This window comes from Phalaenopsis equestris, unplaced genomic scaffold, assembly GCF_001263595.1.
Source record: "Phalaenopsis equestris unplaced genomic scaffold, ASM126359v1 Scaffold000107, whole genome shotgun sequence".
NCBI lineage: Eukaryota > Viridiplantae > Streptophyta > Magnoliopsida > Asparagales > Orchidaceae > Phalaenopsis > Phalaenopsis equestris.
In genome coordinates, this window is record NW_018164549.1 from 2,010,026 (window position 1) to 2,023,526 (window position 13,501).

The window sequence follows — 13,501 nt, forward strand, 5'->3', positions numbered from 1 at the left end:
GGGGGGGGGCAATTGACACCCTGGACCCTTCGTGGGCCTGCCCCTGTGGATAACCAACACAGCCAATGTCGTGATGCAGTTTTTGTCAGGCCGCCATTGCTGGATCACCTCCTCTATGCATGGCCACTATTGTTGAGTTGCCCTCGCCAGAAGACCATCATCACCTGACCGATGTCGAGCTATCGCTACCACCTTCATACCATTATGCGAAATTTCATCATTCCACTATCACTAGAATACTATCATCATTATTTGATCATCATCTTCCCATTGCTGCTATGCCAAATCACTTATGTTCGACTGTTGTTGTTGTTGTTGTATAACATCGCCATCGCCATCACCAGATCAAATCACCCCACTATCGCCATACTGAATCATCATCTCTCGATTGCCATTATGTCAGATCACCGTTGCCCCTCTCTTGTTGCTTTTTGTGATACACCATCGTTGTTGCAGGATCATCGTCTCCTGGCCTCCATCGCCATTGCGTCGAATAACGTTCGTCATTGCAATAACACGGCTGCCTGGTCAACACAGCTGCTCTGCCACTACTGCTATCCCGATACACCGTTGTTGTCCAATCACCATCTTTGGATCACTGTTGCCTAGCAATCTCAACTAATATTGCCGGATCACTGTTGCCTAGTCGCTACCACCATTGGTGGTAATGAATGTAGATCGCGACAACTCTTGTTGTCGGTCTTCCATTGCAGTCGGATTGCTGTCAGTTTCCTAATATTTTTTGTCACTTATCTAATGAAAGTCAAGTTAATTTATGTCACTATTATAATTCTCTTTTATTCTGTTCAAGGGCATACAACCTTGTAGCATATATATGAATAGTGAAATTATTTCAACTGGGACATACTTTGTGGTTTTTTTCTTTCGGGGTTTCCACGTTAAAATCTCTTGTATCTTCTCTATTAGTTCATTTATTTATGTCTGTGCTAAATTTTTGTATAATACTAAGAGGTTTATATTTCTATATTGGTGCGAATTCTCCCAACATGGAAAAATCCTTTTTTTTTTGGGTTTCAAATTTAGCAAAACCAATGAAACAAATTCATATGGGAAAATTTGGCAACCATGCAAGTTAATTTGCCTAGGCCTGATCTAAATCTACTCGACTGGCTGAGTGTGTCAACATATTGGATTAGACCAAGTTTCTATAGTCATCTAGCGCAACCAATTGCCTCTACTCAACTAGCTTTAGTGAACTCAACCAACCTCACCCCTCTTATTCTCCTCTAATTTTTAGCAATTCCTTGCGGTATGATTTTTGCTTTTCCTGTGGACAAATTTGAATCAAACAAAAATTTTGATTTTTGATTATAAAATTTTTTAAAGCTTGCAATTACCTCCATAAGAGCACACTTTTGAAGAGAGAAGACTCAGGCTAAGTGTGTTTATTGGCGCTAGAAGAGTGACAAATTTGAACAGGCTCTTATTTATTTGATAGATGTATGCATTTTACAAGAATAATGCCATTTAATTATTTTACAGCTTCAATTATATTTTTTATATTTTTGATTTATTTATCTAATCATTTTGTTGATCATTCTTTTTTCTTTTATGATTAGCATTAGACACCATAATATTGATATAAAATCAATCTTTTGTGAACTTAGGGTATGTTTGTAACAACTGTAATTTTCTTAAGAAGCATGTGTAAAACTGCTGTTTCCAAATAAAAATTATTTTGACCTTGCAGAATGTTGCTGTTTGTGCACTGTTTCAAAAATAGTTCAAATGAAATATTTGAACTAAACTTCAAAATATTACAAAAATGCCCAAGTCTAAAATATCACATTAAAAGTCATACATCTTTTGACTCTTGTGAATTACAAAAAAATTCTATATAACATAAGAACAAGTAAAATTATTATGATAGTAGTCTTCAAGTTTAAATGATCAAGCCTCTAAAAAAAATCTAAAAAAAATTGATCAAGCCTCTGAGAGATTTTTTTTCCAAAGCCATTGTCTAAAGTTGGCTCCTCATAGTCCTCAACTCATCTAAAGAAGTCATATTCATCAGGCTCCTGTTTCTCGGACAACTATAAATCTTCTCCCAAAATTGGTTTCTCGTCGAGACGTGTATACACAATATTGCAAATCACAGTGACAATACACAAATCTTGAGCTAGTGGAATTTCTTTAACTCATATTTTACGAGAATACATATTTTAAGCTTAAATTGATATTAAAATGAGAAATTAGAAGAAAAAACAGACAAAAAATAATGAGAGCAATCAAAGCATGTTCACACCTCAATAAAATAAAAGAAAAAAAAAATAAAAAATTAAATATGTATTGCATCAACCAAGATAGTTTTATCCCATTCAACAAAAAAATCAAGACATTTCAAAATTCACCCATATTCCATCAATTTATCTGTTATAAATATTTGACACATTTATCAAGACATCCGTGATTTGTTCCCCCAACTGAATCATTTTCTGAACACCCTCCCATCAGATGTCTCAACACCCAAATTTTCTTCTAGTATTGACCATCTTTTATAATGTTCAAATGTTTCAACGGGTATGCACATATGATTTTCATGTAAGACCCTGGAGTCCACATCATTTTGAGATGGATTTCTGTGTAAGAAGTTATGCATAGCTACCATTGCTGCAACTATTTTGATATGTTAGCATATTTCGGAGTACGACTCATTTTTTCTTTCATACACTGAATGCGCTTTTAATTACACCCCTTAATGATGACTGTTATTTGGTAAACAATTCATTCTCATTTTAACCACTTGATTGCTACATTCAAAATCAAGAATATGATACTTCTTGTTGGGATGCCGAACATCGACGAGGTAATACTTTTCAGTAAGGAAACAATATTAGGACAAATAACCCCATCTACTTTTAAATTAAATTGATTAATTGAACTGACTAGAAGAGAACAATGAAAATTTATATTTAGTTCTCTGAGTTGCACATTTTAAAGATGAGATTCATGAGCACCATATTCTCATCCAACCATTACAAAAGGTAAAACCCACGTTGAAATTGCTAATGTATTTATTGGAGATTCATAACAACTGATATATGCGTTCTTTTTGTTGTTACCAACATGTGCATCAACATGTGTGCTATCAATGCACACAATTCTCTTAGAAATTGTAAACTCTAACAATTAATGTTAAGTAAAACATGTAACAAAGCACAAGAAGATAAACAAAACATATTGCTGAATTAGAGATATAAATTGTTCAAATAGAATGCTCGAATAGATGTTTGAAATATAAGCACATAAATTCTGACATGTACATTAGAATGTCACATAAGCACAAGAGTACATATTATTTGAAATAGATGTTCAAATGTTACAAATTAAACTTAAGCACAAATATGAAAACACAGTTCAACTGGTCTGATTGTTTAAGTAATAACAGAGGTAATGAATCCTCCATTCAGGCATCATCGTCATAAAAACTTCCTGCTTCGTTGGGTCTTCCACCAATTTTGTTGAGAATGAATATAATGACATATCTTCGAAGATTTTGGGAGTGAAGTCCAATAATTTAATAGGGTATGCGTGATAGCTATGTGAGCATTGGATGTAATACTGGCACAAGTCGTAACAAATTGTGAAATTTTTTAAGTTAAAATTGGGTACCATTTTTTTTCCTTTTTAGGTTTTTGGCTTGATGGTGCACACCAGTTGGAATGACTTGATTCACCATTTGCTGTCTCTTGTGGTGGTTCTTCTTAAATTTCATTTGAATGAGCGTATTTATGCTCATCCAAATACTGGGGAAAGCCCTGTGTTGTAGTGCCTGTAGCTACAATACTTAGAAACAACAATTCAAGTTTCTCCTCCAGTTCATGGTCTTTGCCCCAAAATCTAATTTTTTTTGCTTTTGATATAACCTAGAATCGAGAAAATCATAATTCAAATGATATGAAAATATAGAAAAATTATATAACAATATCTTCTATTTACCAAAAGTTCTTCTCTGCACCGCTCGTCGGATGCATTTATCTTTTTCTTAAAAGTATCCCAACCTAATTCAACTTTACCTCATTTTAAACTTCTTCCACATTTTCCAATTTTTTAAATTGAACCCATTTGTTCTTCAACTGAATTTTATGATACACTGCCCGTTTTTTTAATGAAAAATTTTTATTATGTTTTGTCAATCTTATTTATCGAAATGTGTCATTGCTCCGTTGCCTAATTCGATCTTTTTAAACATAAATCACAGAAAATAATCTTTATGTCACTCTCCTAAGTGGCGAATATACAACTTTTCTTTTGTTTTCCTATCTTGTATATTGTAAATATAAAAAGTTGAAAAAATATAACAAATTAAGCTCGTAAGTAAAAATTAATAAAAAAAGTGTACATAAATATAAACAAGACAAGCAATTGGAGTAGAGCTCCATGATAAATCATTTTTTCAAAGATTGTCTCATCTAGGATTACCAACTGCATTCGATTGTCATATATTTATAGAAACATGAGATATAAAGCCAGTAAGTATTGTCGTTGATTTTGTTGTGTGAGCTATAAGACGATGAAATATCTGTGTGTGACTACGACATCCAATGATAACAAATGAGTAAATACAATTATATGAATTACAACTGGTGATCGGCTTAACTCTCTGTATATATTATTTTTAACATCATCGCTTGACATAACATGGCCAGAGTATATGTACCCTATACTGTGCTATTACTGTATCAAAAACCCTCAGCACACAACAGATGAAAAAAACTCTCAACACATTAAGAAATACATTTATATTTTCACGTGCTACTAAAAAATTATAATTTTTGACAAAAATCAACCAACATAGATGCTAAAATGCATAATTGAAATAACCACGACGAATAGAAACAATTATGCGAATGCATAAGAATTGGGCTATATGTATGCAAAGCTTCCAAATAGATGTTAAAATATCACCCATCCAACCTAAAATTATCAATTGAAATCAAAATTAGAGCAATCCCATCGACTCCATAGCAACCCACAATATTTCGTAACAAAACCATTCAATGCTTATATATTTACATGTATATCACAGAACTCTTAAGAATTCACATATCTATAATATCACAACACACATATCTCTTGTACATATATATCACACAATTCTTAGATATTTACAAATTGCGCATTCCACTGAAATTATTAATAGGAAGTGTAAAAGTGAAATTGCCAAAACTGAAATACTCATTGTCATTTCTATGTATTGTCTCATGTATGTAGACTTTAAGTTATAAGCTTTAGCCATGTAAGAATTGAGTTTTATCTAAGTAAATATTTCAAATTTATGTTAAAGTATCACCAACCCATCTAAAGCTTGCAACTTTAAACACAACCACAACAATCCCATCAAATCTTGGTGCACACAGTTCTTATGTATTTACAAAGCTCACACTTAAATTCTATTTGTTACGATCATAAATTTAGATCATGGAATGCTGACAATACCAACATCTTTAACCTAAACCAGAGCAATCTTACCGAAACCATAGCAAGCCCACAAAAATGTTGATGTTAAGACAATTCTTGAATATGAACTAGAAAAAAAAAAGCTGTAAACCACTCAAATATTATGCATTTACATACATAGCATGAAACTCATGTACTCAATTATTATGCATTTACATACATAGCATTTAAATACATTATCATATTGTTAATTGCTGTTTTAATAGACTTTTCTTAATCTTAGTAATCATACTACTCACTGTTAAGTGAGACGTCTATGTTTATTTTGTAATGTTCTGCACTAGATTTGTGCTTTTAATGTATAAAATATATTGGTATTAACGGTTCTGCTGCAAGTAAAATTGCTATATAAAGGCAGAATGATCATTTGTTCAGAAACAACTGCAACATAACTACTTTCAAACTGCAAAAAATAAACAGATAGTCAGCTTATTTGCACAGCAGCTTTCTATGGCAGTTGTTGTGCAACAACTTATTATTAAGCTGCAACTGCCCCAAACAGACCCTAAGATTCTCTAACCACTTGAAAGAGACATTCAAAAAAGAATACGGGTGAAGGACATCTGCAGGACAAGAAAATATGAAATTTTTTGTTTAATACATTTTTTTCTGGGTTCTCTATTGTGCTTTAGTATATCATAATTTAAAAGATAAGGTCATGATATAGGGTGCATTGCATGCAAAAGTAGAAATATGAAATATGAAATATCAGTGCACTGCTCATTAAGCAACCGCCTTACTCATTTCAAAGAAGTTCAATGAAATAAGAATTTTTTTTTGGAATTTTTTTTCATATTCTTGCAAGTTCTTGAGTTAATGTATCTTTTGTTTCTTTATTTGTTAATATGTATTCTTGCGCTTTATTTGCAGTTCAAAAATGCATTGTTTTGCAGGGTATCCTCAAAAATTGATGCTGTATTGTTATCTCATCCAGACATACTCCACATTGGTGCTTTACCCTATGCCATAAAACACCTTGGACTTTTTGCTCCAATCTACGCCACTGAACCTGTATATAGACTTGGTCTTTTGACTATGTATGATTACTATCTCTCCAGAAGGGTAAGCATGTTTGAGATTATGCTTTTCTAACTTCTTCTTTTGTGTAGCCTTTATTTTGTTCTTGTAGTTATATTTGGGATCGTCAGTTCTATTTATTACTTTTTTTATCATAGAAAAGGCATTCCAATGTTTCACTTTGATCATCTAGCGTGAAAAATATCAATCTTTATTAATTCTCTCTTTCAATTTCACCTCCAGTAATTCCGACTCCAATATTCTATGATGCCTCACATCTCCCACTTATCACCTTAATACCACATTGGTGAATGGTAGGGTTATTACCGTCACATCATCAATTTATAGGCTATTATAATTAATTTTTAATTATTGTATTGTTTACTCATTAATCTATGAGCTGTTATATGTTTTCTTGATTTGACCGATTTTTTATTAGAGGTTAAAAGAATTTATGCATACTACATAACACTGGAATGAATTATTCAACTAATTCTGTGCAGGAGTGAACCTACAAGCCCCACGTATGCGGGATTGGAATCTGGATGGGATTCCATCACGTGACAACTGAAGCGGGGATTTTCCCACAAGTTGTTGGACCGTTGGCCTTGTGGGCCCTTTCTTACCTTATTTTGAACCTCTATTTAAGGTTTATTTTTTGTTTTAGTATAAGTATTTTCCTTGGAACCTGGTTTGATACTTTTTGTGTTTTTGATTTATGCAGTAGATATTATTTTCGCCGATTCTTTCTTGGAGTGTTGTATCTTTGGATTTTTCTCTGGTGATATGCCTCGAGCCTGATTGATTCGGGAGTTGATATCTCCTAGATGTCCAAAGGTCACCTTCACCACCGATTTCTCGGCCGACTTGTAGTTTCCCCCTCCTGGCTTGCTAACCAGTTGCGGAAAACCTCAATTTCTCAATTACCCTCATCTTTTCTCCTTCTACAACTTACCCAGCCTCTCTCTCGATCACCCAACGCCATCTAGTAACCCTAGATCGGTGTCAAATTCTTTCTACATCTTGTTCATGATATTAGAGCCTTAGTGTTTTGTTTAGCATCTCTATAAGCTATATAGACTCCGTCGCCGCTTGCCTAGGACTTACAAGTTTTCATTGCTGCAAGTCTCTTTTTGTTCCATCTAATAATCTCCTTGGGAGCTTTCATTGCTGCATCCTTGCCCTTGCCAAACTTTCTCTGTGTAACCTAGGGTTACAAAAGTACCAATGTTCCTTGTTCTTAGGTTCACTTAAAACTGAGATTAGCAACTCAATTCTAACGGGGTGAATAAAGAACTTCTATTCAATATATCATTTGAATAAAAAAATGACCTTAAGTGGTCATATCTGGAATGCGCTTTTGTGAAAGGAAGAATAAAATTGGGTCATTTAATTAGGGTGAACATGATTTATAGTGATGACATGGTTATGAAATTTCGTGATTCCTAAAATAAGTGATACGTGCACATTCCATCATCCAACAAAAGAAAATTGGGATACTTTAAACCATATGTATTTTAAAATCCGTAATGTGGCTAAAATCCATGAGATTAAAACCATGATCTAGTCCACAAAGCGAGAATGATCCATCACAAAATGCCTTAATTTATTACAAGGCTTTTGATAAGAGTTGGGTGATTATTAATGCATTCAAATGGAATGTATTAAAGCTCTTTTCACATAGTTTGCTAAGAAAGACCAAATTCTGATATTTTTGCCTGATTAAATATTGAGTTTGATGTACAAGTATATAAATTCTCAGAAAAGAGGAATTGTCTTCTCAAAATGAAGCAGTAGCATTTTTTTTAAAGGAAGAAGAGAGGAGTTATGTTTGACAATAACCCTTCATAAGTTTTATCCATAATGACAATGGTTGCCGACTTCAAACACTCTGATTTAAAACTCTCTTATTCCGAGGATCGTAAGCAACCACACTTATTAAAGATGGTTAGTAGAGATTAATGGACATATAAAACAATATGATGGTATAAAATTTTTATTTATTTATTTATTTTGGATCAAAGTTATGGTGGTAGCAGAACTTCATCTCCTTTGACAATGAAATAAGGTGTACTTGTTTGTGTCTTTTTATTCCTTGTTTCTCGAGTTTGCACACACACATACATATACATACATATACATATATATACAAACATATTGTGTTTGTTGTGTTTGTGTGTGTGTGTGTGTACGCATATATATACATATTCATATATTTACATACATCTCAATGCTTTCAAAAGTGCGCTTTGAAGCATGCTTCACATGCAAAGCGATGTTTTGTTTGGCTGAAGTGCACTTCAAACTGCTGAAGCTAGTTGATCCGTTCTTGATTTAACGAGAATAAACAAAGGCTTTGGTTTGGTGTTCGAAGGAGTGCAAGGAGCAGACATTCTTATTGGAGAGTTTGAGGAGCACAAGGGAGCTGAGCATCTTCTTCGACTTTAGCCTAGATTTTGAAAAGCGCTTTGAAATTTGGCCTAAACTTCAATTTAACCGATCATGCCTTGGCAATTTCTTTATTCTTTATTTTACATATCCAACACCTAAACTTCAATTTTTACATATTATATTTTGGTGTTAGATATGTAAATACGTAGGAATTGGGAGGTATATATATCTAAATATCCATTTTTTAAGGTAATAGGTTGAACCAAAAAAGACTAAGTTTTAGAGCAAATTTTAATTAATACCAAAATATCTTACTTCAAATTTTGAATTTTTAAAATAAATAAACATTCTTTTTCGATATATACCTTAAAATTAGGTATTGTACAACATTTTTTTTATTTTATATCAACACGAAGCTATACTTTATGTTTTATAATTGTTAATGAAGACATTTATACATTAATAGTTTTATTAACATATTAACGATTTGGTTAATAAAAGCGTCTTTTCGTTATGTGCTTTAAGCTTTGAAGCAAAATTAAAGCCTTGTGCATCGCATAACATTTTGCTTATATTATCTCTAACGATATATATATATATATATATGTATATATGTGTGTGTGTGTGTGTATGTCTTGATATCGGAGAACCCTAACCACAATAGGAAAAACAAATATTATTAGTAATATAGCCCATTGACAATTACAACCGACGCACTTGAAAGGAAAATAACAACAGACTCAACATTTCAACACAAATTAAGGTGGATCTTAGAGTTGTGGTGGTGATCGGTGCCGGTGAAAGTTGGCAGGATGGGTGGACATGGTGGTTGGCAAGCAAAAAACAACAAGACAACAGTTTTCTGGGTTCAGGTCAATAAATATGTAGCAGATATCGACGTCACGCAGTTGTCTGGGATGATGACAATAAAGGTGGGGGGATAAAGTAGTAGTGGTAATGAAAACGGAGGACAGTAACAACGATGAAAGCACAGAGGCTGCAGGGGGATGCTTCTCGTTGTCGGAACAATTGTGGGATGACAAGGGAACTGGATATGAGCAGCTAGAACAACAGCTAAGGGGCGGGGAAGGTTGTTGGAAAGCAGAAACTACAGAACAGTGAAAAGTGACGTTTCCTTGCGGCTGTAGTAGGGTAGGGGCGGCTTGAAGCGATTTGGGAGGATGCGAAAAAGGATAAGGGAAGATAATCATCACCGCGAAAAAGGACAAGAGAAGATAATCACTACCCTGAGAGAGAGATACGGCTGAATCACCACCCACCACCCACCCAATCTCTCAGATACAACTCTCGAAGGGAGAAATAAACACCAAAGACAGTCCTAAACAAACTCGCGTCTAAAACTAAATCTAGAACATCATAAATACAAATATATAATAAGAGAATAATTAGGAGTGGCTCAAGAGGACCGACCGACTCTTTGGAAGGGAGAAAACCTAACTAGTTTGGTTCAAGTGAAAGAATGGGCTGCGCAGAAAGGACCGCGTGCGGGATGTGATCCCGCTTCTGTGACTCGTGTCATGCGAAAGACGCTTCTGTCACGGGGCATCACACATCGATCGTGGGATTTCTGCGTCCCTCCCACAAAAAGGCTTTGATTACGGGTTTTCCGCATCTTGCTCAACGTCATATATATATATATATATATAAAGCTCAAGGGCTAATATATTAAAGAGAAAAGATACAAATAGTTTGTATGAGTGAGCCCAAAAATAGACACCTAACTCACACGGTACAACACACACAAAAAAGCTAAAAAAGTACATATAAAGATAAAAAAAGACCAAAAACCAGGCCGCTGAAAAAGTAAGGGTCCTCCCAATTTTGTTCTGCCTCTGCCTCTGCCTCTTGTTCTTGGAATGGATAAAACTAACAATTTGTAAGGTGCGTACCATTACCCAAATTAATCAAAGTATAATCCATAAAACTCCTGAGCTCGAGTAGATCTCTATTCTTTTTCTTCCTCCTGGAAGTGTAAACCTATCATTCTTCATCCGAAGAATCAGTCTGATGAGGTGGTAGAGCTGTAGTAGAAGGATTACCAACCGTAGTACCCATAACATGTTCTAGTATTTGTGAAGCATGAGTTGCCTCTACACCGTATACTTCCTGACGATGGGGAGCTGCTAGGTTCTCCTGAACACTATTCTTTGTAGGTAATAGTCCTTCAATATTGTTTTCTATGGGGTTTGAAAGTGCCAGCATCACATCAATCACAGTAACAATAACAACAGTGTCAGGGGGGTCCACAGGGCCAACAAACACCTCCTGTCTGGTAGTAGACTTCTCAGGTGGAACAAAAATATCCAAAACAGTGGGGTTAGACCCATCCTTATCCACTTGAAACTTATATTTCAAATTAGGATGAAGCTCGTGACATTTATCAAGGATATGACTAAACATCTTACAGTGGGTACAATATGGAGTTCTGTTTTCCATGGCGATTTGTTGCCAATATCTATCATGAGTTGTGCCCAACCAGACTTCAGTAATATTAAGTAATGTATATCCCTTTCCACAAGTATTCTGGCCACAAAAGTTTTGATTAGATTGAGAGTGGGTAGATCTAGCTTCATAGGGTCCCCAAGGATGACCTCAATGGAATAAAATATCTGATGATGAAAAAAGTGCAGCTTGAGACTAGGTAGACTAAACCATACCAACACAGTGAGAGTATCATTATTTGGGTCAAAATTAGGAGACCACTTGAGTAATTTCATTGATTTGCCTGCGATATTAAGATATTTTTTTGAGAAAATTCGGATGTAGTTTTCAGCCACGGTTAGTTGAATCAACACATGTCTCCCATCTATGAGTCCTACTTTCCACTTGCGTACTAGTTTAAGATTATCAACAATCTTTCTGATACTTTTATAGGTGGGTGCCCCTACTAAAATTTTTCAATAAGAGCAAACTTGAATTTCTCCGTCAGGGTTGAAATTTCTAAGTTAGAGAAAAATATTGCTGCTTTTCCACCTTTCCTGCTTTCTTTCTTAACAAAAAGGCAATCACCTGTACCATCGCTATAATCCTTATAACTCGAGGGGAAGACAACCGTGGACTCCACCTGAGGGTTATCCACCACGTGGGCAAATGAGGCTTTGTTCGGTTCAACCAAAGAAGAAGGAAACACCATCAGAGCAGGGAGATCAGTCGACGTTCACCTGCTGCGAGACGAAGCGAAGCTGTTGGGCAGGGAGAGGCGCAACGCCAAAATAGAAGAGTATGGGGGAACTTTTTGTCGGGCAGTGCGATAAAAGTGTTGTCGAGCAATGAATGTGACGAGGCCGGCGTGCAAAACAGACGCGACGTGCGAAGCAGTCAGCGTCAAATTCGTCAAACGTGAACGTGTGAAGCAGTCGGCGTCGAAATAGAGCGCGAGTCGACGACAACGGAGAAGAGGCATAAGAAGCTGGAGAAATAACAACGAGGAAAGGAAAGAAAACTGATGCGAATCGCCGTAACAGTTGCTAGGGTTTAAGGAATGACCAGAGGCTATTATATGAGCTTCCAACCTCCCCTAATGTGCCTAAAAATTCGAAGACTATCTCCTTAAGGCTAACTGTGCCAGAGGGAATTCGAACCTTCGACCTGAGGGGTCTTATACCGTAGATGCCAATCAACAAGCCGGGGTACGCGACATATAAATATATATATACACGTACTAAGATGCTATTTAATGCTTTTTGTTCAATTTTGCTTTTTGAAACTTGCGCTTCACTTTTGTCAAGGCCCTCACCTACAGTATTGTTAAGAGAATTATTTTTGTAGGTGAGTTTTTTTTCATCACCTATTGTTTTTTAATACATGTACTGTCATTTTTTATGCTAAATCATTGATCTGATTGGCAATTTTTATTTATTACTTGAATATTCATTAATTTCATACCATTGATTTGGAACCTAACTTCAAATATCTTTTTTTTTAATTTTTTATTTTGATATGAGCTGTCAAATATTTTATTTGTTTGGTGATATTTTGCTAATTGATATTCTTAAATTTAGGTAGTTCGATATATCTCATCTCATCTATTAAATAAAACTTAATTATTAAGACTTGCTTTTTGGAGATATTTCACCAGGGAATTTTTTGTACATAAATATTAAACTTCAATTCTTCAATTTTTTAGGGGTATACCTTAATATTAATTTAAATATAAATTTATTTTTAATATAATTAAAAAGTTGCTGTATTATTTTTTTAGATTACAAAGAATCCTGAAAAAATGAGATAATGTTATTTATATACTTTTTTGGGAAAATTACATACATAGCACCCAATTCTTATGGATTTACCTATCTCACACATAAACTTTTATTTTTACGCACATAACACTTTAGCTATGGATGTAAAAATAGATTTGACTATTAAAAGGTGATAATGAGTATTACTTTTCATATGATGTTTGCAGTTATGAAAGTTTAGGTGTGAGATAGGTAAATATAAAAGTTTTGTTTGCTTGTATGTAAAAGCCTCTACTTTTTTATAAATATTTCTGACATTATTAAACATCTGTAAACATAGAAAAGTATTTTTATAAATACTTCTATTTTTTTAATTTCATATAATATATTTTCTGATTTTTTTAATATAT

General features: G+C 34.4%; 1 protein-coding gene across 2 annotated transcripts in view; it reads left to right on the forward strand.

Annotated features, from left to right (window-relative positions):
- Positions 1-13,501, forward strand: part of LOC110020734 (cleavage and polyadenylation specificity factor subunit 2) — a 61,319-nt gene that overhangs the window by 1,987 nt on the left and 45,831 nt on the right. For both annotated transcript variants that reach the window (XM_020718929.1, XM_020718930.1), the window contains exon 2: positions 6,375-6,543. In XM_020718929.1, the coding sequence (XP_020574588.1) occupies positions 6,375-6,543 (169 nt within the window). The remainder of the gene's footprint in view (positions 1-6,374; positions 6,544-13,501) is intronic.